The 25,023-nt window shown below is 37.9% G+C and overlaps 1 protein-coding gene across 1 annotated transcript in view; it reads left to right on the forward strand.

Moving 5' to 3' along the window:
- The window catches only part of ARHGEF10 (Rho guanine nucleotide exchange factor (GEF) 10), a gene marked incomplete at its 5' end in the record, with an annotated part of 72,943 nt that extends 50,729 nt beyond the window's left edge, over positions 1-22,214 (forward strand). Inside the window, 4 exons of the mRNA XM_009587836.1 lie at positions 6,451-6,593; positions 12,634-12,808; positions 19,540-19,662; positions 21,700-22,214. Coding sequence (XP_009586131.1) covers positions 6,451-6,593; positions 12,634-12,808; positions 19,540-19,662; positions 21,700-22,214 — 956 coding nt within the window. The remainder of the gene's footprint in view (positions 1-6,450; positions 6,594-12,633; positions 12,809-19,539; positions 19,663-21,699) is intronic.
- Positions 22,215-25,023: the final 2,809 nt, after the last annotated feature.

A 25,023-nucleotide genomic window follows, 5' to 3' on the forward strand; every position in this document is an offset into this window, starting at 1 on the left:
GTCCTGTAAAGAGTACAGAGAGAAACAGGAAAAAGAAAATGAAAACTCAGAATGCTTGTAGCAAAGAGTAGAACAATTAATATATTAGTAGTTTCAGAAAGAGTTTTGTTAAGATGAGAGAATAGATGCACAAAAAAGACATGCTGCTGTGATTGCAATGGCTGTCCTTTTGGCACGTGATTGGTATGTGTAGCCTCTCACTCATGTGTACAGCACCCACAGCAAACCCTTGCACGCTCACCCTTAGGATTAAATTCACAGCACTCGGCATGCTCGGTGATCCTTCCCCTCTGCTCAGCACTGGTGAGGCCACACTTGGAGTGTTGGGTCCAGTTTCTGGGCTCGTCGGTACGAGAGAGATGGACATACTGGAGAGAGTCCAGCATAGGGCCGTGCAGATGATGAAGGGACTGGACTATCTCTCCTGTGAGGACAGGCTGAGAGAGCTGGTGCTGTTCAGCCTGGAGAAGAGAAGGCTCAGCGGAGATCTCATCAATATCTATAAATACCTGAAGGGAGGGTGGAAAGAGGATGGAGTCAGGCTCCTTTCAGTGGTGCCCAGTGACAGGACCAGAGGCAATGGACACAAACTGAAACACAGCAGGTGCCATCTGAACATCAGGAAACTGTGAGGGTGACTGAGCACCAGCACAGGTTGCCCAGAGTGGTTGTGGAGTCTCCATCCTTGGCGATATTAAAAAGCCATCTGGACACAGTCCTGGGGAGCCAGCACTAGGTGACTCTGCTTGAGCAGGGGTGTTGGACCAGATGACCTCTAGAGGCCCCTTCCAACCTCAACCGTTCTGTGACTCTGTGAGTAGAGAAGCGTCCAAACAAACCAGTAAGAAATTGCAACAAGACATTTCTTAATGTCATCCTACTACCAGGTGCCGCTGAGCTAGAGAAGTGCCACTTGTGATTCACAGTGCAGAGCTTGCACCTATGATCAGTTTCTTAAGCTGAGGATGAATCATGACTTTTTTTTTTTAAAAAAAAAGAATAGGAGAAATAGGACATGTAATTTCTCATATAGTATGCTAACGGCTAGGCGCTAGGTTCTCAGCTGAAGAGATCTCTATTTTATCAAATAATTTTTTTAATATATAAGCTTTTGCTCTGTTGCCCTTACCCAGTCTTTAAGTCTTTTTTTCAAGAGTGGCCCACCTTTAACATGAAGAAGGGATTGGGAATGCTGCCATTGCCACTCCGAGTGGCCCTCACCTGGGTGGCTAGAGGTCTCTTCTGAAAGCCCGAAGATACTGATGTGAATCTTTTTTTGCCATAGAGAGAACTGAGCCCACGCACCTATAAGAGGAAGCCTCTTGCATGTTTTAATGAAGGCTGTGTTCTCTAGTAGGTTTTTGCAGAGCCTGTTCCTGTAGGTGTATGCTGCTGGGTTCTGGCCCTGAGGTTTATGAAAGGAAGAAAAGCTCAACTTTAAGGGTTGCAATTGAATGTGAAACAAGAACAACAGCTGAGGCAATTCTGGCCATGCATGGAACAGAAGTTTACATTCTTCAGAGAGACTTCACTGGTAAAATCTTAGGCAGCTCTGAAGCTGGTCAAGAGTTTTGATGACTTGCCTGTCCAAAGAGGCCTCATGACACTAATCAGTGATCGTTTTCAGAGGATTAGTATCAAGGAAAGGGATCAAAACTGAAAGGAAATACGAGTAAGGGGAAACAGTTACAATAGTGAAGAGGCAGCAGGTCAGTTCATTAGCAAGATACCTTGAACAGTTTGGCAAGACAGTTGTGTGCTTTGACAAATGCAGGAAAGCAGGAATATGTGGAATGTAAAGCACTGATGTCAAACTTCAGAGCTTGGGTGGATCCACGCACTTCTCCAGCGTGTCTGAAGAGTGCAGTTCTGGCATGTGATCACCACTTAAATTAGACGTGGTGAGAGGTATTGCTATGAAAAGTAAGGAATGGTATTAAGCTGTTAGGGAGAGGACTAGAGCAATGATATTGAAAAAGAAATAAATACTGTTGTCTTGACTGTGTTAGCACTATTAGCAGTATCACCTAATATTTGTTACCAGAAAAATGTTGATATTGCTATCAGTCTTATTTGCATATCTCATGCTGGGACTTCCAGCACCACCCCTCTCTATAATTTTAGGTAGGCCTCTGTCAGCTATTTAGCATGAAGAATTTGTTGCATATGTAGGAAAAAATTACTATATGCATATGTAGCACAGGACATTCCTAGTTACACCTTGTTTAGAAGAGCAGATTGAGTCTCTCAGCTTATTTCCAAGTGGTAAGAAATGTGCTAAACTTCTTACTTCTGTAGCTACCATCTTACTTCTTAACAGTGCTGGTTTATGTACCATGTGATGGAAAAAATGTTTGTGCTCCACTGCACAAATTAACCAACAACCGCTGTTCCCAGGGCTGTCTTGGCAGCTCTGTTGAAATCATCAATAGTACTGCTAAGCAAGAGAGGAAGCTACCAACAAAAAAGCATGTTCAGTTCAGCTTGACTGAAAGCATAAAGGAAGGGAAAACTACTACAAACTTTAGAAAGACTTTCTGAGCAGATAACCTAATAAAATATAGTTTATCTCATATGAAGACTTGAGAGCACCAACAAATTATAATTATTAAAAACACTAAATATTAATAAGTTATTTATAAATTGAATAATAATAAGAAAGTTGGTTTTATAAATTGTTGTAAAATAATATTACTTTCCTTCATTGGGTTTTATGGAAGCAAACCACAGAAAGATAAAATAGCCAACATTCTGTCCCATAAAAAGACATTTTTTTAAAACTTTTCCTATCTGATTAAAGTTGAATAGAAGGATAACTGATTTTCTAAAATTCATAAAAATCACAAGACTAATAACATGCACTAATAAAATGCACAAGACTAATAAAATGCACTAATGGAAATAATGTCCTTATACATTAAAGTCTTAGAATTTTTTAATGAGCGTAAGATACCTTACTTTGATGTAGCTAAACAGCCTGATACAAGCATTGCAAGATACTGTTCAACATTGGGGTATAAACTATGGCACGTAACTATTGGAGAAATAGAACTTATAGAGGGTATTACAAATAGTGGCATAGCACAGATCTATTAGTGCATAGACACAATAGTGCTTAAAAACTGTGTTCTCATGTGTTAAATATTCATCTAATATGCAAATATCAGAAGTTATGACATCTTATTTCTAGAAGCCCCTAGATTTGTTTTTATATTTGACCCTGTTCTCAGATTTTGTAGACATAATCTCATTCCTGCAAATAGCTGTACCTGCAATTCATATAGATGCCTATATTCTATTACAGTAACGTTATAGAGACTGCCAGAGGCTGTCATGTCTTGTGTACCAGGCATTTGGTGTATCCATAGTAAGAGTCTATACCTGCTTTGATGTGGTCAGTTTAAGATCTGAGTCAATTAAAACTTGCAAATACAGTAATCTTTATGTGTTGTTAATATTTTTATGGACTTTTCTCACAAAGCAGAAGGAAAACCCCTATCTTTTCTCTCACTGTTTCCTTCCTGTTTCCACAGGTGTCAGGCTTCGAGCTTGTATTTGCTCAGGGTGCAGATAACTGATTTTTCCACATACAGACTAGCTCTGGTTTTAGGATATATACACTGCATATTGCATCTCATTTGGCATCTATATACTTACCTTATAGGTAGAAGAGGAGTTTATTGTCTGTGTCATTTCAGCATTCTAGAGACAATGATGACCACAAAATCTTCCTAAAACTAAAACAATGCTTATTTAGAGAACAGAAACAAGGCATCGATTGAACAGAATTTTAAGACAAGCCACACTTCTGTGGGCACTCCTGTAGGTATTCTCAAGCCAGGTCTTCGGGAGCTGCATTATATACATCTCTATTGCTTATTTTTCTTTTGCTCAATTCATGCTTTTCAGAAAATAGTTTGCTGGGGTCCTTGCACTGGCTTTGTCCTATTGTGTGCCTTGAGATTTTGTTGGCAAAAGTTTTATCTCAGCTACTATTTCTTGCTGCTTTTCTTTTTTCTTAGGAAAAAACATCAATTAATTAAATCAGTAACTAACCAAGGATTTATAACATCAAACAAAGCCGTTCGATATCTTTTGCAAGTGCTGCGCCTAATTTTAAATACATGGATAGTGCCAGTTGTTTGACCTGCTTCCATAAGTATGTTTTGAATCTGCAGGTGTTTACGCAAGTAGAATAGAGCTAATACGTCTTTTCACTTAGATTTTAGAAGCAATGAACTTTGGATCAGACGGATAACATGAAATAGCCAACGTCAAACATTGAAGTCTGTGCAGGCAGGTATTGAATAGGGTCTGCTGAGATCTGCAGAGAGAGTATTATGTTTTCTTAGAAGTGTGATTTTGATAGTCTTGAAACAATTTGTGAACTAGACACAGACTTGCCAAGTAATTTTGGCGATGGGCAATAAAATTCTTGGTCAGCAAAATGAAGTCGTGATCTTGCTTTTAGCCAGCAGCCTATGGTTAAAGCATTCACAGAAGTATGTCGGATTATGACGCTTAATCCCTTGCCTTGCTTGAGAGGATTTGTACCCGTGCTTCCATCTCTCAAGAGATTTCCCTGGCTGCCACAAATAAGAGGAGAGATGCACAGTGCTTAATTTCTCCTCCTGGTGCCATTCCACTTTGTATAATTAATTAAGCATTCACTGAGGCAGGGACCAGAACACAGCTGACCCATCGTTTAAATACTGCCCTAATTACTAGACTAGAGAGTCTCCCCCCACCCTTTTTTTCCCCTGTCTGTCTCAGATGCGCCGCTCTCTGAAGGCTTTGCACTGAACTGCCTACAGTGGTTAAAGCATTCATAGGGTATAGGCAGCCTCCATTTAGGAATTCAATTTAAGGATAATGTGGTTGCCAGCAAATGAAAACTTTTCCAGAAGTTTCTTTATTACTGATGGTACATATGAGTCACAAAGAACACAGAGTGACTTTGACATCGCTACGACAGTTTGCAGACTAATAACTGGAAACACTCTTCTCACTTGCAAACTAAAATAATGAAATTTATTTTGACGGCCTGAAACTAAATGTCATTTTTACAAAGATGCTTTCGGAAGAGAGCCACATCCTGAGAATGACTCAGCGAAAGTTGTATCATGCAGATGGCAGAAGCAGTGAGAAGTACTCCAGAGCTGAGGCTTCTCATTATTGTTGTTGCTGCTGTTATTGTGAAGCAGGAAATTTTGTACTCCTTTACCTAAGCAGATAATAAAAGATGCACTTGTTATCGGGGGAAAAAGAAGAAAAGTTGTACTTAAGTGCTTGCCTAAAGATGTGTTTACCTTGGTCATCAATCAAAATTTAAGTGGTTACTGAGTTGAAATCCGTGTCAGTAAAGTAGACAACTTTTCTGCAGGTTATGCAGGAAGAAGGTTTTAAAGTGAGGAAATGGGGCCTTTTTGACATATTTTATCTCAATGTAAAGACAGATACTTTAACAGATTTTGATATTATTACTAAAGCATAATGGATAGAAAGGTGGTCTTTGAGACTTTACGTTCAATGAGTGCTTACAATAGAAATAAACTAATATAAGAGTATTAAAATTATTGACATATTTAGTATGTCAAATTGTATGTATAAAAAACACAGCTACAGCTATTTCAAGAATCCCATGTTGCTAGCTCTTAAATTTGGAGAGAAATAATCTGCTAATCCTTGTTTCAAAGAGATGGCAAGTGAGAGTGATCAGAGTGGTAAGTGGCAGCATGCAGTTTTTATCAGCAGGTCTCTGAATAATTGATTGTGCCACATACACATGCACAATGTAATTTGAATCTGTTAAATGCATCCACAGAAAAACACTGTGGATTATAGTTGGGGAAAAAAATAGGAAAAGTGAAGATATGGCACAAAATTAAGTTTTAATTTCTTTTGAAAAAAAATTTCCGTCTTAAATGAAGCATGTAGTAGCAGGAAGTCCATTCCATGAACGTGCTCTTAGAGAGTCATCTGAGCTCATTAGAACCTACAGTAAAAATCTTGCTGACTACTTTTCACATGAAAGATGATTCTGTCCTAGTTGGAAGTTGATTCATCTTGAAATAGGTTGGTTGTGAGCTCCTTCTGAGTTGGAGAAAATTATATCGGCTGTGGCTGTCTGACTGTATTTCCCCTGGAAAGGAGAGCAGTTGTATCAGAACAGCAATGTGGGATTCTTTGTTTATCAATTAATCCAGATAAAATTTGTTCAATTAACAAATACATGAGTGTTTGGTTTTGATTTTTCCCCTTACTGTTGTATTACCCTTACAAATTTACCCTGGAAGCTCAAATTAAACATACGTAAATCACAGTGTAGCCTGAACTGGCAACTTGCAGAGATTCGAGTAGTAGGCTTGAGAGATAGTATTTTCAAAACGGTTTTAAAACAAAGATTACCATTTTGTTGTGTATAACCTTTCTTCTTCTTTTTTATTGAAGATGGGATGTGGAACTCGGAACCTCAGAAGATAGTTAAACTGGGGGTTCTGCCTGTTAGAAGTCTGCTTGTGATGGAGGAGACCATTTGGGCTGCATGTGGTGGACAAATTTTTATAATTAACACTGTGACACATTCCATAGAGGTAAACACTCTTAAAAGCATTTCTCACATACTACGCTACAGGTTATAAGTGGTGAAATTTTAAACATTAAAATCTGTTTAAGAAGCGTCACGATTCAGGAAGCTTTTCATGAAATATGGTTTCAGTTTTCTTAAATCCCACTCCCCGCAGTTTGAAATTCTGCCGTGATGTTCTCTGCTCATGTCTCATTAGACCTAGGTTTGCTTCTGTTTTCCTCCAGGTTTCCATAAGGTGCTTGGGACTTGTAGAGTATTTGGGGCAAGAGGTTTGCTTAAAAATGAGATCTGAAGAAAGGCAGCAAAGAAGTGGGTGCCTATAGGAATTGCCTGTTAATTCCAAAAGAAGGTTTAATTAAGAGACTGCCTCTACGTAGTTAGATGTTACTTGTACTTTGTGATGATTTCATAATATATTTCTTCAGCGTTTTGCTTCTCAGTGGCCTACAAAAATTTGCTTTGCGTAAGGACATTTTCCAATGAACAATCATACAAAAGTCAGCTTTTCTGGAAGGAAAGAAGAGTGTTAAGGATTCAAGCTCATATTTGTGACCACATTTTCCAGAAAGCGTTAAGCCCTCATTTCTGTCAAAATTGCAGTCTCCACCAAAAGAATGTCTTAGTGGTCTAAAGTTTAGAGTTGATGAAACATTAGGAATTAAGCCTCTCCTTCAACCTACAATACAGTTACACTGAGTTGCATGATGTTTACAGCCATGAAGTTCTTTCAAACAGGAGTTGTGATGAGCTCACAGCCTCCTTCTTTGTGTGCTTTGTTGCTGCTTTTTTGTTTCATTGATGATCGTGTTTTCTCCCAACAATCGTCTATTTGGTACAATTGATTCTGTGAGTCATTGTCATGGGTTTGCAGGGAAATAGCTAACGTCCTAATTTCCCCTGTCTTTATCTGTGCTTTCTGGGAGACATGTTTCGTCCAAGTAGATGCTGGGATCATATATTTTCCTACTTTGTTTTTCTTTAAGGCTTGTTTTGTTGATAGTTTGAATGGTATGATGAGGGAAAGATTTTGGAAGAGTGATTTGGATAGGTGCTTGAAATGGACTTTTGTTAGCTTCATTGTGGGGGCAGGGTAGCCTCTGGGACACCTGGTTACCGTCCTACAGACTTTGATGATGAATCTCTCCGATTCTCACCAAGAAATACATAGCAACGGTAAGAGATCGCAGCCAGATTGTTCCCGTGTGAGGTTGGTTGCATACAGCCAGGTCTCTATAAATAAGTTTGGCAATTCTGGCTTAATCCTGTCACAAAGCTCTTCCTAGATCAGATGGTATGGCTGCAGTTCAGGCTATGCTGTGCTGTTTTGGCACAGGAGAACAAAACCAGAGTTACACAAACTTTGAGGATTAAAGAATGTATAAAGCTTATTCTATCAAAATACAGTATAGCATAATGGATTGCAGTATTGAAAACAGAAGTTCAGAGAGAGAAAATAATAAATATTCTATCAATATCTCTCAGACATGGTAGTTTCATTTTTCATCTGTTACTACAAGTTTTCCTACAAAAGCATCACAGGAGGTTTCTTTTCATTTCCAGAGTGCTTTGTAAACTAACCCGTCCATTGTATTCAGAGCTCAGATTATTATAGATCCACTGACTTTTATAGCTATAATTAATATACAGGTAATGAATGCTGCAGCAAACAACATATAAGAAATGGTGCACTGGAAATGGTGCGTATAGGTTGAATAATGTTTTCTCAACACAGATAATTTTATTCAAGAACGTGATGATTTTTTGTGTGACTGGCTGAGGGTCGTCTTTTTTATTCCACACAAATATCCATACCATAGCATGTCATCTTCCTCATAGAATTGTGAACAAATGATGGTTTTCTGTTGCCTCTTTACTGGTCCTATGGCATACACAAGTACTGATCTTGTTTTCATCATCTCACCAGACTAAACAGCTCACTAATGTTTTTGCTATTGCTACCTGCTCAGTTACCTGGCTTGTTTTGATAACTTCCTGGGTTTATATTTCCAAAGGTGATCTGCTATGATGTACATACCATGTTCATTGGCAATATTGTTTCTATATTATATTATACATGAGGCAATTTAGACTCTGTCTATAGGGAATATTTTTAACAATATCAGCAGCTGAATACATCTGAGCTACCTCTTCCTTACTCTGCAAGGCAGCAGCTTTGCTGTATGAAGGGAAACAGCAGCAAGGAAATGTTTGTTCTTCCTCTATGCCCTGTCTTGTTGAGAGTTAGTAGTAATGATTTCACTCAAGATTTTTTGCATAATATTCATATTTGCTCTATCAACAGGAATCCAGGTGTTGCACAGGGCTCAACTGTTATTCTTCCTTCTTTTCTGAACTCCTTTATATCTCCATATACTTCAAATTACAGCTGCTTGTTTGTTCATTGCTTTCTACTATGATACATACATATTATATGCTCTGTGTCATATACGTTATCTATAAAGGCACCTGACTAGTTTTTAAGGCCATATTTGTGCAAGCCCATGAGCATATTCAAGACCTTTTTGTAAACTTTGTCCTTGTAAGGCATTCCCTGCTTCATAGGTACCTCATATTCAACTGTCTGCGCGTTTGCTAAGTGCAAAGTAACATTATCTTTGAAAACAATCTCATTCCATGCGTCCTTGCTTTTCTAAGATTCTTACTTAAGCTTTTTTTTAATAACTATTAGTAAATGAGCAGGTTTGGCATCCTACAGATTGGGTTTGGATGTTACTCACTTTTCCTGGTTTTTTTTCCCTTCTGATATGGATAAGGCTCTCAATTCACTTGTTTTAATGATATGTTACTGTAATAGAATGTTTTAGGAAATGTCTTTTATTGGTACAGTGCCCCAAACTGGCACAATGCCACAAGATCCTTGGCAAGGGACATGTGAGAAACACATCAGTTGCTACTATATATTAATTACATACTCTGATACTCTTTCCGTGAAGAAGAAATTTGTCCTTAGTCTTGACCCTAGATCTGACAATTGTATTAGCGTTGGGTATAGACCTTGATCCCATAGTGGTCTTCTGTGCTTGTAGACCCTTATGCTCTGCAAAGGCAGCATGCATTTGTTTAAAAACAGCAAAAAATGCCAGAGTATTTAACCAAATAAAGTCACCAGTTGAATGGCATTCCATCCTGGTTTGTTTTGTCTTGTGTTTAAAACTTGGCTAATTATACACAAATTACTCTGAAATGTTCAGCTGAATAAACAAAATCCCTATCCATGAGTGTATGTTGCCCGAGTACTGTAACTTCTTTAAAGTAGGAAAAGTCATTTGTTTTACCTTGTGGACAATGATACCCATTATGCATCTCTCATGAAGCTTGAGAAATCATGGTTCGGTTCTTGGCGCAGCTGTTTGGTGCAAGTGAGCACCCCCTCAAAAGAAAGACTCCAACTATGACCCGCGCCGCTGAAACAATGGTGAGCTATGTCGGGCTGCGCGGCTGGGCAGGCAGGCTGCGGCATCAAGAATGTCTTCTGCAGCTCTCGTGTTGCTATAGAGTTTGAACGAGAGAGCCTGAGGGGAAAAAAGCTGGGCTCTGAATAGAGAGGAATGTAGGTATGAAAACTAAAAGAGAAGAGTAAAATGAAGTTCCATTTTTTTTTTTGATAACAAAGGGAGTAGGACATTTTTGACCCTTTGTATCTGTATTTCTTGTTATGAGGGGAAAAAAAAAATTTGAAGAAAAAGGCCAGCTATTGGTTTTCAGATAGACATGTAATTGAAACAGATGTCAAAGCTATCCTCTGTACAAAAACTTAAGCATTTGTGAAAGAACGTGCAGGCTTGGGGTATGTTCCTGCTCCATGTTAGAAGACCCTTTGAATGAAAAGAATAGTTCTTTTTACATGCTTCTTGAGGCGTTGACAGTATTACAGTTTTACTTTAAATGTGTTTACGTGTTTCAGCAGACAGCTGTACGAACAGCGGGACAGACTAAGTGGGAGTATAATGAGTTGGCTGGTAAAAATGGAATATGACAAAAATGCATGTGCAAGTTGTTTACAGTGGCACCAACAGAACTGTCAGCTGCGGTCAGACCACTCCAGAGAAAATTTATTTCTTACTATCTGCTTCATTTTTCTTCTGATTTCAAACAGTGCAAGTTGCTGGTCAAGTTCACTTCAGCAGCCTTGAATCTGTCCCTGAGAAGTTTTCAAAAGTCAGTTGGTCATCAGTGTAGGGATGTATAAGTCTGTAAACAGAAGCTACGATTTTAAAATCCTTTTTGCAATGAAACACGCATGATGAGAATATCAGGAAATTTAGTCATAAGAGCTGTTTCTGGCTTTGAAAGATGTTGTTCATGGATGAATTCTTCTGTTGAATAAATTGCATTATTTTCAAATTGTGTATATCATTTGGTAAAGAATGAATGGGGAGGTTACTCGAGGAAAACTGTGAATATAAATGTGCCTGCCAGAGGTGCTTACCTTGCATTCTGCAGTGTTGTTATTCAAAGAGTCAAAAGGTAATACAGTAACACTCAAAAACTGAACCACTGCCTAATAGCTGAAGAGAAACTTCTCTGTTCATTTACTAAAAACTGAACATTTGAAGAATAGTGCTAACAAACGAAAAGAAAAAAAAATCATTCCCCTTATTTTTAAACAGCCAATTAAGTGCCTACTAAGTATAGTATCGGAAGTTACACTTTATGAAAGCTTAAACTTCTATTCTTTATCTCTGATCTTAGCCTGTTTGTTGAATTTAGGTGGAGAATTTGAACAATATATCTATAACCCTAATATATTCAAAACATAACTGTCTTAGGCTAAGAGCTTATCCTGAGAAACAGGTAATTTAGATTTTGATGCAAAATGACCAAAATGTAACTCTTAATTGTAATGCATGGAAAATTTAAGGAGGAAGGGGGTACTTTTCCATTTTACCTGCAAATATAATTAAGAGTATATAATATTGTGAATAGTGTGAATATTAGAGCAGATACTTACTTCCATATCCCTCAGAGGGAGATTTGTATCCAAGGAACAGTTTGTCATTTATTTAGCCAAGGAGGTTTTATGTTTATCAGAATGGCTCTCTGTATTTGATAATAGCTGGCACAACATTAAAAGGCTGTGTTTAACTTCAGAGGCAGTTTACTTACAAGACAGAACTGGAAAAAAAATATCCCTACTTCTTGTTAATGATTAAAGAACTTTACTACAGCTTTATCTTGCACGTTAACAGAGGCATGTAGAGAGCTTTCACCCTTCCTGGAGCCATGCAGAAGTTGTAACTGTGAAGGCACTAGGTCAAGAAAAAAGGTCTATCCTCAAAGTCTTGTATTACCTAACTTCAGAAGGAGGATTTTGGCCTTTCTGATGAGAAGCATCGATATTTTGAAGGACAGGAAAACAAAATAGCTAATACTTGTGAAATTCAGGAGTGTCTATGAGTTAGAAAGCAAGCCACAGTATTAAGGCTCACATTGTTATGTACGTAGTTGAGCAAATAATTGTATATTTATATTCCTAAACACTCTACTTTCTAAAGATGACTTTTTCATTGATTCTATTATCCTTGTTCTGAAAAGACCCCCTAACAGAATAGAAGAAAAATATTTTTTTATTGTTTAAAGAGAAGTTCCGCTGTAGATAAAAGTAACATATTAGGAAAAAATCTGCCCACTCCCAGGAACCTCATCCGTAGTAGTTTTCCCGAAGGAGTATCAATAAAGAAATACAAAATCCTTTTAAGTCTGAGCTGTTATGGGCTTGCTAAACCCTCCTGTGCAATATTTTTAGTAAATACAATATCTAAGTTACTGTGAAGTTACTCTATCATTAGGTAGAACTTTGGCTCAAGTGCTGAGAATCCTTCCATAGTAATGATGATGTATTTTCAAAAATGTAACAGGAAAATTAACACATCATATGCAGCAGACAAAACATATCCTAGGAAGCTAGCTTTGTCCTTGACACGGAGGACAAAGATACAGTGTCTACACTGAAGAGCTGATGAGGAAGGTTGAATGACATTGTTCAGTTGCATCTCCCCACAGAGTCCTTGTTTTTCTTACAGAGCCATTTTGAAGCCCATCAAGAGGAAGGGATGGTAATCTCTCACATGGCTGTTGCTGGAGTGGGAATCTGGATTGCCTTCACATCTGGATCTACGCTTCGCCTGTTCCACACTGAGACACTGAAACACCTCCAGGATATTAACATTGCCACACCTGTTCACAATATGTTGCCAGGTAGCTGAATCACATCGTATGATAACATTTTTGTTTTGTCTTTATCACCGTGGTTCTCCAGAGTGTTGTAGATTAGGCCAGAATCAGAAGGTCCATCTCGGACTTTGAATCTGATAACTGTCTCGTGATTATTTGCTTTAGTAAATCACAGTCTGTCACCTGCCCAGAAGAACAATGTGTGCAGTGAGCTGGTTGAGTAGCAGCTCTCCTCCTTAGAGGTTATAAATGTAATTATATAGATAAGCAGGTGGATTCTTCTGTTTAGTCGTCTTTTTTTTTTGTGAATGTGGAGTAGTAAGACAATGCAGTCTGCCATGAAAATGTGTTTGCTTTGCAGAGTTTAGCATTTGCTTCTGGAACTTAGTATCAAAGTACATGATGGAGTCAATTTGCCTAGGATCTGGACCAAAAAACCACTTGCTTAATTTTAGTTACATCAGTAGTCCCAGTAAACTCAGCTGAACCACTCACATGCTGCCATTTTGGAGTGTGTTCCGTGTTTTGCTCATTGGAGCTTTAATTTGTTGAATTAAAAGGTTAGTCTTATAAGTAAAGCTGGAACCTGTGGTTGTTAGGATGAAGTTTAACAGATCTTGAAGTGTTTTAAGACAGAAGCTGTTCAATCATCCCCAAATCATCAGTGTCACAGACAATTGCACTGGCCTGTATCAGTTTTGCAAGTGAGTGGCTAGGACCTCAGCATCAGCAAGCACATCAGGTGGGAGCTGTGGCAGTGCTAGGAGAAGAGACAGACAGAAAAGTGATGCTGGCATGGCTGAGCACCAGGTGTCCATGAGGGGACAACCGTTCTTTCTGTCTCTCCCTGTTTATAGACTGCAATAGACATTGCTTCTGCAGTTTTTATGGGCAATGTGTGTGCCGGCTGTATTGCTTCCTTTCTAGCAGAAGCCAGTTCTTCCTGCATTGAGATTATATTTATATTCTTACAAGAGTTAGGTATAAATCTTGCATCAAAAATGTTTCACTTCTTCAGTCTCTGTCGTCTTATCATGTTTTCTTTCAGATGACATTAGCTTTGCAATAAAGCTCTATTTTAAATTGTGTCCATTTATATCATGTTCTAGACAGGGTGTTTTTTACATGTGGTGTTTGACTGTAGCTCCAACACTGAACAGCAGCAAATGGCCTGCCTTTAAATAGGTCATTTGATTGAATTCATCACAGTTATGCAAAGAAATCAAGATCAGTTGTAAAAAGATTAACTTTTAATATGTTCTGCTGTTTATAGCAGGGGAAAAAGGGAAGTAGGGCCTCCCTTATACATATTTTCTGCATATAAAAATCTTCAAAAATTTAGCTTGTGTGTTCATTGCCATGGTAATAAAACTGCTGATGTAACATATCTTTTTTTTGTAGAAGAGTTTTTAGCTAATTATATCTCCTCGGTGTCATTCTTACCCATTTTAGTTCCTTTTTTTTTTCCCCTCAGCGACTTCACAAAAAGCACGCCAGTGAATGGATATGGAAATTTATTTCAGGAGTAGAACATTATTACAGCAAATGTTCCAAGGGATAATCCATTCTAAAAATGAAATGAATTTCAATTATTTAGCAGCAGCTCTTGGGCCTGTTTATATGATCCCAATAATGCTGCAACAACAAAGTCTAAAAGACAGAGGAGTAGGAGGTTTACATAATAAAGCAGCAGTAAGGACCTTTTGGAACTAAAAGCAGCCAAAGAATAAATCAAGCTCTGTGTAGTCTATACTGAGAAAAAAAAAAAAGAAAAAAAACAAAGTGAAACAGGAGTGAAATAGCTGCGTATTTACAAAATATGTATTTGCCTTTACTGAGGATTTTTAGGACTTCTACTTTTAAGGGAAACAGCTCTGTTAGTTTTCTGAAATCCAGCAGGAGTTCCTTAATATGCAAAATAACAGAGAAGTAAAAATTCAACTTGTATTGAAATGAGAGAGAAGAAATTGGTGTAAAATATTGCCAAGAGTCTTAAGAAGAGAGATTAAAAAGGCAAGATCTTGATATAACTTCACAGAAGCAGGACTTCTTTTGCCAAGATTTTAGTAGGAACAACAATACATAATATTGGCCCGATAGGCTACCTGGAGATGTCATCTGTGTGTTCGTTTAAAGCAATGTAAATGAGAGGAACATCACTCCATGAAGTTAATGAAATTATTTTTTTGTTATACAGCAGAAGTAAAAGTAAAATTTACTGTCACTGTCAGGAATGGTTACCGTGAGTTACAGTGCTGTATTTAAAGGATAGCTGTAGTAACTAATTAAGATAGAGGAGTAGAAGGCTCTCATAACCTTAGTAACCAGTTCTCATAGCATTAGATTTTCCCTAATTTGTTCTTAGGAGGAGACGGCTTTAAATACCGGTGCCTTCTCTCCTTGTTGTAAAGGATGTGCCCCCTTTGCTTTGGGGAGGACAACCCTGCAGCAGAGTGGGCAGGACAGGATCACAGAGGAATGAAGTGTGAGGGAAATGGCACAGGAGGTGATTGTCCTTATGATTCGGCAAAGTTTAATAATGTAAAAAAGCAGACTGTGTCTGGCAGAATCTTTTATCTGCTGGACGTAACTTTTTAAATCTGTGGCAGTCTACTTATGAAGAATGCAGCTGGGAGGGCTCTTGCTTTCTGGAGTTATGAGAAGTTTGTGTGTAGGAATGCAGGACTGGAAATTAAACCCAGGTCACAGAGGCAACCGTGGGATAGGTATTTAGTCCAGAGTGGTCCGCAGTACCTTTGCTTCATATATCATCAAAAATACTTCCTAATAATGTATAACAAGCTTGTGTTCTATAACAAAATGCCAAAAAAGCACAAATGCCATATGAGAAAGGAAGAGAATGGTTGAGCAGAAGAGCATCATCATTGCTATAAGTCCAGGTAACTATTTATTTCACTATATAGTAAACCACAGTACAGCTGGATTGCTTTTAAGTGGTCCAAGCACAGCTCTGTTAGCTGAACAGAGGGCATACTGAGCAGCAGAAAAAAATATCTATTAACATTTGAAGACAAATATACACACTTCACTAGTGCAATATACTTCATTTCTAGAGCAAGTTTATGTTTAGCGTTTGTGATCTGTAATTGAAATGTCAACAAAGGTAGGTTTTCACCAGCCTTTATCACAGCTCGCACCAAAAAAAAGTAAAATACTGTACATAAGTAGACAGTCCACTTGTTTTTTCATAGTCACATTCAATATTTCGTTATTCAAGAACATCCTTAAACATGTTTTTCCTCTCAGCTTTAAACTAGTTTGTCCTTTTAAAGAGATTTCTGAGACCTTGATACATGTAATTTCATTGCTCATATGGACAATGACAGTTATCTGTTTAACAAAGAGGTGATTTCTGCTTAAGTTGCTGTATTCTGTTTATATCATATATCCTTTAATGGCATCTGTGTTTCCTGGAAACAGATGAGAAAAGCAAAGGAAAAAAATGTATCATTTCCTCTCTGCGGAAAACAAACTATACTTTGAGGCTTACGGCTTGCTTTTGTCGCCACCCCACCAAGTGCCAGACCATCAAATGCAGTTGTTTTATGATTTTACTGCTGGGAAACGGTAAAAAGATTGAGGAAAATTTTAGCCCAATAGATCTGTACAGTGGGCTTTTTTTTAATATAGTAAGAGTAGCATGGTCATGTAAGAGCATATGCACCAGTATGCCCTTGCACCTACCCAGGGCTGACTTCAGAAGATCTATGTGGGAACACATGAGGATTTACCCCAGTGGTTGTTGTAACTGAGACCTGAGAAAGGTGAACATAGAGCAATAGGCAATAAAACCATTTGTCCATGTATAAGCTTAATTGTTGGCTTCAGTTCTTCATAAAGTCAAGACCTTGGTTAGATTATTTTACAGGTGTTAACAGTTCTGTCATTGCATTGGGATGGTGTGATCTAAAAGCTGTCATCTAAAGATAAGAGTATTTGATTGGTTTTGGCATCTATGTTTATCATTTTCCCTTCTTAACTTGTTAATTTCTGTGCTTACTGCATAATGCATTCTGGAGAATTGGTTTTACGAGTTTTTTTCCTCTGAATTTGAAATATATCAAAATAAAAAGTCACAAAATAACAAAGAAAAGTATGATTTCAAACCTTGGCTAGCAGGTAACATTAATATTTTAAGTAATATTTTAATAGGTTTTTTTAATCTATATATCATTTTTTGAATTGTTATTTGCTATTTCAGAGTTTATTTTCAGATGCAGATGTTTCCTGCTTTCCCAAGATTTCAAAGCAAGTGGTTTTCCTTTTGACCTCACTATATATAGATAGTTCATGCTTAAGGTTGTGCTCAGTGTTTAAGATTCTAAGTTGCTGGCTGATAACTTGCTGTTTTCACCTATGGAAATAGTAATGCATATACCAGTTTTCACTGGTAAAAATTACGGGTTAGAAGTTGCTTCAGGGTTGGAATATGAAATCATGCATATTATTTTACATTTTAAATGCTTAAAAAAGCATTAAAGATCTGTTGTTTAAAAATGTGAGCATCTTGCTTCTGCAAGGGGTTTGAGAGGCAAAAGTACAATTGGAGTTTTTGATAATTTTAAAAGTTGAAAAATTGTACTTAGGTATTTATGTTTTTACTTTGTCAAATAAGCTTTAAATGAAATGGAGTGAGGTTAAGCTAACCTGCCGTTACCTTGCACTTGCTGTGGCACGAGTTGTGGCAGAGGACTTGCCAAGCCTGAGCTCTAAATCACAGAATTCAAATACTGATTTTTGAAAATTCCAGTACACAGAGGTGTTCGGGCATCACTGTTTGAACTTTTTTTTTTGCTGAAGGAGCACCTTTGTGCTTTGTTTTGGAAACTAAATTATTCCCATTAGTATCTCAAAAAAAGAAACCAAAACAAAAAAAACCACACTAAAAAAAACCCTACCAAAACCAAACCAACCATACAAAAAAAAAACCCATCAAAAAAGCAAACTCCAAGCTTCAAAAGACTTGTAATTTATCCATAGGCATAGACCATCCATGCTTATCTAGCTGAAGAGGGATGATGCAGTCCTACCAGCATAAACACCTACAGTTTATGGAAAACAACATAGGTGTCTCTGAAGGTCTGCATGAGTAGATGGAGCCTCTTCAACTTACTTGTGCTTGTTACACCTGCTGAGGGTGACCTAATCATCGTGCCTGTAGGGTATTTTAGAATGTGGGTTTGGGCAGACAGAGGTGGGATTCTAGACCTGGGCCTGCAGCCGATGTGTGCTGTTTACAACACACCATTGCTGGGTTAATACTTTGTTTTTGTAAAGTTCTGTGAGGAAAGACTTGAACTGTGGTCCACCTCCTGCTTTCCAGTTGAGTGCTTTGGGCTGCAGTCAAGCTGCTCTTTAGTGATTCATATATTCTTGGATGCAAATCGGCTCAGCTTCAAGGGATGAGATGGAAAATGCATTCATTTATGATACACTATAATTAAGGTCCTTTTCTAAAGTGTGGAACATGCAGGTTCATTCAAGTTACATCAGACATGGAATCCAAATTCCCTACTTACTGATGAAGTGATTAACAACTTGAGAGCTATGATGAAGATGGGAATGACTGCTCTCTTGCATGTAAAGTTAATTATAAATCCAAGAACATGGACATTTTGAAACTGGAGGATTCCAGCAGAGTTTAAATGCTCCTCCACATAAACTTAGGCAATGGCAGAAGTTTGGGCAGGCAGTAGCTTCCATTTCTGAAACTTGGCAAGGCCATTTTGAAAATCCATCTAAACAGAATCAAACATATTTAGTAAGCATTGCAAGCAAAAAGTACTTTGTTTTCATTAGAAAAATAGCAATCCCATAAATAATATGTTGTAGAAAATCACAGAATCATAGAATAATTTTGATTGGAAATTACTCTGGAGGCTATCTTGTCTATCTTTCTTGAAGCAGGCCTGATTAGACCTGGTTGTTCAAGGACTTGTCCAGCCAAATTTTTAATATCTTTGGACAGGATGGAGATTCCACAACTTCTTTGAGCAACTTTGAACAACACTTCTTTGCAGTGTTTGACCACCCTTAGGATGAAGCAGCTTTTCGCTACTTACAATCCAAATTTCCCATGTTCCAAATTTGATCCATTGTGTCTTACCCTATCACTGTGCACATCTGAATAGAGTCTGAGTGTCTTCTGTGCACCCTCCTATCAGATAGGTGCAGACAGCACTTCTAACCTCTCTTTGTACACTGTGTGCTCCGGTCTCCTGATCATCTTGGTTGCCTTCCATTGGACTTATGCCAATATGCCAATGCCATTCATGTACGGGGGGACCCAAATTCCAACCGGGGGACACAGCACTTCTGATACAGTTTCACAAAATAAAAACTAGGAGAAAAAAGTAGTCATGAACAGGTTTAAGTCTTGAGTATAGTGTATTATGGCAATATATTATTGAGTATTGTGAAGTGAAATGCCTTCCAGTTTTATTATTGAGAATATACAAACATAGTCTATTCGTAAAAGCATATTTGTAAAGATAATCTATGTCTACTTTTAGATACTGTGGTTTAAGATTTAGGACAGAATGTTTCAGAAGTTTGATAGTATTTAAATTGTCAAATATGTAAAGTTTAATACCACAATCCAGCAAAGTATTTGCCTTTGCGATGAGTGCTTTGCTGAATGAGACGGTACAGCTGACTGTGTTTGCCTGAAGTTAACTTTAATCTAGGCGAAGATCATTACTCTTAAGTAACGGAGCACTTCCTAAACTTCACAGGGCAGCAGCGTGTTTCTGTGACCAGCCTCCTGGTGTGCCACGGTTTATTGCTGGTTGGAACAAACCTGGGTATAATAGTAGCATTGCCAGTGCCACGCTTGCAGGGGATTCCCAAAGTAACTGGTGAGTGAAATTTCTCAAACGAATCAAGTACAATGGTTTTATACTGAAGATTTCATTTCTCTTCTGTCAGTAGTTTAAGTGAATCTGCCAAATTATATGTATTGTTTGGATATATATCGGAGCTTTGTGATGAAATGATATTTGTTGTTGTTCCTGAGCTTTACAGTATATCCAGATACTTGTCTAGTTTTTTCTCAGTTGTTTGAGCCAGGACAACTCTTTTTCTTTAGGGCATAAGAATAGGATAGGCATTAATCCTGTCAGAGTATGGTCAAATATATGGGGATGAGAAGAGAATGCAAACAATCTTTCTTCCAGATTTGGGGAAAACAGATTCATTAGGTTTAGAGACATAGGTACTGAAAATTTAGTATGTTGTCTGGCTGATTATTCAGTAAATTGGTTTTGTGCCCTTTCCCCCCAAAACAGGAGCCTCGGAAATATGAGAGTATATATTTCTTTTTTTTTTTTTTTTTTGACAATGATCAAGATTTTTGCATTTTGGAGAGATGTATTTATTGAGTTACTTTCATATTGCCCCATTTGAAATACAAATGCATGAATGCTGTGGTATCACTTTGCAAATGTTTAAGCTACTAGCGGAAGCAAGATTGTGTTTAATAGGGGCTTTGCCATGCTACGTTTTGGGTTCAGAATTCTGCTCGAGCTTCTGTGCTGTGGAGGGAAGCTGGCAGATTTTATGAGGCAAGCTGTTTGCAACTTCCTTCAGGAAAAAAAAAAGCTTATGTAACTTTGCAAAATGAAAACGAAATCCTCTGTGTTTGGCAAAACATGCAGCAATAATCCAGTATGACACAGGATAAATACTTCTTAAAAAATATGCAACCTATGTTAGGTGAAAATAAAAGCAATACAAGAAAATGCATAGTTGCAGAATAAAAAAAAAATCTGTCATTTTATTCCTCCATTTTCTGTTTTGATTATTGTGGTTTATGTCATCTGTATATTCTTGCATTTATTTGGGGTCAAGATTTGTCAGATTTCACAGATCTAGCAACATGACATTTAGAGATCTATTTTTATAGTCTCTGATACCGTTTTTGGAATTGGAACTGAAAAATTGTGATTTTCCCAGTAGTGCTTCCAATAGTGATAATTCATCTTTATATCATTGCACTTTCTATAAAAGCAGAATATGTTTTATCATAACCTGGAATGCATTAGGGAGTTAGGGATGGACAGAGTGATATGTAGGGTTGTGGGTTTTTCCCTTGATAGCCTAGCTCTTTTCCATATTGTAGCTGATTTTGTAGAATGCTGCCTTTTTTTTTTTTTCTTTTTTCTTTTCTGTAAAAGGCACATATACTCATACTGTTATAGCTTCTGAATTTGGCCGTATGCAGTTTGTTTTTCATACATTCTAATGATTTGCACAGTGTAAATCTTCCTTGTACCATCAACATTCCACTGTTTAACTACTTCTAAAAAAAGAAAAAATTTTTTTTTTATTGTAATAATAATAATTGTTCAGCCATTTCCTTATGAATCTTCCATCGTAACTAGACAGCCATTCAGAAGGATGAGTTTTAGTTCTTGCTGTATAGTGTGGAGGGATCCATTACAATGAAACAGATGTTCTTATGCTATTCTGGAGAGATACAGAGGTACAATAGGAAATTGTGTTGAAATTAATTGAAATTAATTGAAAACCAGATATTTTGTTTGTGGATTGCTGGAGAAAACTCCAGTGTTACATTTGTGTCGATGCCACAAAAAGAAGTTAGCAGCATTTCTGTACTCATGCTGTTGTGAGTGCAGTAAGTCAACCTAAAATTCATAATGCCATGTTTCAGCTGATTTATTAATACAGTCCTAAAACACTTGTGATAAATAGGGGGTTTTTTTGGTACATTCTTTCTGTAAATTGTGTACACACACGGTGAAATACAGACTGGATGCATATAATAGGGTTTTAAGAGTTACACTTTTCTGAGCAAATTTCGTGAACTAATTATGGTGGAACACTCTGGTAAAATTAATAATGTTCTTTTAATTGTCTTTTTCTTTGGGCTCCAGGAAGAGGAATGGTGTCGTATCATGCACACAATGGCCCAGTCAAGCTTCTTGTAACAGCTACATCTATAAACAAGAAGAACAGAAACAAATTGAGGAACAGCCTGCCTCCTGGCTCAGAACCTAAAGACGACGACCAAAAGAACGCTCTGCACAGTGAAAGACCGGGCTCTTCCCTTAGTAACACCCATGACACTGCAGTTTGGCTGGGGGGTTCAGTAGGATCCATTGCGCAAAAAAGTGACTTGTCATCATCTTCTGGATCCCTTACTTTGTCTCACAGATCAAGTTCCCTAGAACATAGGCCAGAGGACAGTAACATTTATGAGCTTTTGAAAGATCAAAATATGTCATTTAAAAGTAAAAGACAGAGATCCAAGAAAATGAAAGCAAGTTCGGTATTAGTCATTTCTGGTGGCCAAGGACACAGAAGAGTGAACAAGAAGACCAAGCAGCAGCGACAAGATGAGCTAGTGTCTTCAGTGATGGTCTGGCAAATCCCACTGTTAAATATCTAACTGAACTAAATCCAAGATACTTTCTGCCATTAAAAAAAGTCTGATATCCTTTCACAGCAAATGCCAGCTTAGGACCCAAATGGACAGACTTTTATACACCTGGGAGAAATTTCAGTAGGCTTTGATCACAGGATTAAGGGTTGCAGGACACAGTCCTCACATACTTAAAATATTCTGCAGTGTTAGGGTATTGGAAAACGTTTAGCCGCTGATGCTAGAACAAAAAGGATCTGTTAGACACTTTTAAATGGTTTTAGAATCTCTACCTTATTTATATTCACATTTATAAATACCATAATTATGTTCTATAGCACTTAGGGAAGGCAAGGAACACATGCCATGTCTCATGCTGGTTTTTGCTTATGTAAATCAGCTGTTGTTTCTTTTTCCAAAGTGACATACTGCATGGACTGTAGATTTTAACAAATTAGCAAATATTTTTAAACAATAAATAGTCTAATGCAAGCTAATATTAATTTGGTAATTGCTGTAAGAGTTTGTAACATCATTCTGCAAGCCAGAGTTTGGCCTGGACAAAAGCAGTTATATTAATTGATTGGTATTTGTTTATTTCAACATAGAAAATAGATTTTTTTTTTTATTAGTATTATTATTTCTAATGCTCAGTATTATTAAAAATGTTGCAGTACAAAAAGCGCATTAATTTTCTTGGTAGGTGCAATGTGTCTGTGACTCGCCTTCGTTATACAGAGAAAGTTCTAAGGATGCTATGGCTTAGGGCAAATAGAAAATACAGATACAGGACAGCTGTGCATTGTAGTGCTGCTAACGCATTCTCCCCCAGCAACTCAGTATCAAAGCTAGACATGGACTATGCTGTTTTTAAGGAGGCATGCACGTCCAGTAAATTAGTAATGAAATTATTAATTAAATCATTAATTGGGGAGAAATATACTAATATTGGAATATCTATAGGAAGTGGAGGTAATCACTGTGGGTATAGGTCCTACATCAATTGATTTGTGCTGTGTCCTCAGGCAAACACCTATCAAATAATGTCACAGCGTAACAGCAACAGCAGAGATACGTTCATACCTGAGTGGCGGTCACCTCTTATCACCCAGAGTTTCAGCAAGACTTGGTCCTGTAAATGGATGTTGCGAAAACAGCGTGCACGGCTTCGTTCACTCAATCGAGCAAGCAGTTGATTTGGTAGTGTTAGAGGGCTGAATTCTAAATAGAGACCTAATTGTCATTTCTTAATTAATCAATGTATTTCCAAAGGAAACTTTGAATTTGGGATTCCTACTGAAATTGCTTTTTGCGCTAGTCTCTGCACATGGGAAATATCAGACAAAGCCTTCAGCTCAGAAGGAGATTGCCAAAAATAGTGATGAGACACATGCTTCAGTCAAAATATGTTTAAAACAGATAACATGTTGAATGGAGTCATTGGGAACATCCTTTTGCCTCGTCAATAGACTGAAAGATACAGAGAAATTAGGATGGTTGAGTTTCAGTGGAATGTGTTAAGAACTCTAATACTGTCCATCAGTTCAGTAAAATGCAAATTAAATATATCCGAAGCAGAATGTTTGTCAGATCTATGCATTGACTAGAATCAAGTAAAACTTTTGGCTACTTTGGTACTGTTATTATCCCAGTAAGGGGGTGAAATTATTTCTGCTACTTCTAATACAAACTCCTTGATTCCACCATGTTTTGTTTCAATCTGCCTAGTTTAAATCAACATCAACCATAATTACAGTGTTTCCCAGCACATGACATTTCAAGGTAAAAAGTACTAGAAACTGAATTATTTTGTTCGATATAAGATAAAGGGGTTTGTTTTTTCAAAATAGCAGTAGTTCATTTTTTTTAAATGTTGCTGAACTTTATTTTCTTTATTTTGCAGCAGATTTGTGTATCTCTTAAATTTTCAGTCTGTGTGCTCTAAAAAGCAAACTTCTATCAAGGTGACCCCAAAATCAGTGGGTGGGCTGACTTACCAAGTTTGACAGAGCACCGGCGTAACGTCAGGTCTTCCCTGCCACCTGACACCAAGTACGTGGGACAGAGGGAAAGCCAGTGCAGCCAGTCTTTGCCTGCACCGAAATAGGCATTTCAAAAATCAGATACGCAACCTGATTTCTTTTCAGAGGTTTTGCCCACATCCTACATCCTGATCAGAACAGGATTCTGGAGCCGTAATAGCATGGACTTCAGTGGGTCGCGAAGGACACTTGTTACGGATGGGATTGTAGGGTCTTCATTACTGTTTCGTGCTTTTATTCTGTGTCTTTCGCTGTGTATCTTGCAACTTTAGTTGGGTGTTGTCAGCGCTGGCATGGGCTTAGTGTTGGCATGAGTCCTGGTGCAAAAGAAAAAAAAAAAAAAAAAAAAGCAGAGTGCCTCTAAGCCAGGCACTGGCAACATTTTCCCAAACCTTTCCTCTTCTCCCTGGCCTGCTGCCTAGGCTTGCCTGGCCTGAGCAATCAAGGCTAGCTGCATTTTCCACGCTCTTCAATAGCTATGGCCCTGGGAGCTGCTCTTTGCCCACTGTGTGGAAGTACCACATTGTACAGTTTAACATGTGTATATTGAAAAACGTGTTAGAAGATTATTCTGTGTATAAAGTATATATAATCTAGTTTCCCTTTGCTACACTGCAGTAAAAAGGCCACAGGTTTCATTCTGCGTGCTCCTTGGGCGTGGGATTCCATGTCCGTGCCTTAGGGACTGGAGGATCATGTCCACTCTCTCATGTGGTGGGTTGACCCTGGCTGGACACCAGGTGCCCACCAAGCCGCCCTATCACCCCCCTCCTCAGTTGGACAGGGGGGGGAAG

The sequence above is a fragment of the Fulmarus glacialis genome, unplaced genomic scaffold (genome assembly GCF_000690835.1).
Source record: "Fulmarus glacialis isolate BGI_N327 unplaced genomic scaffold, ASM69083v1 scaffold8691, whole genome shotgun sequence".
Lineage (NCBI taxonomy): Eukaryota > Metazoa > Chordata > Aves > Procellariiformes > Procellariidae > Fulmarus > Fulmarus glacialis.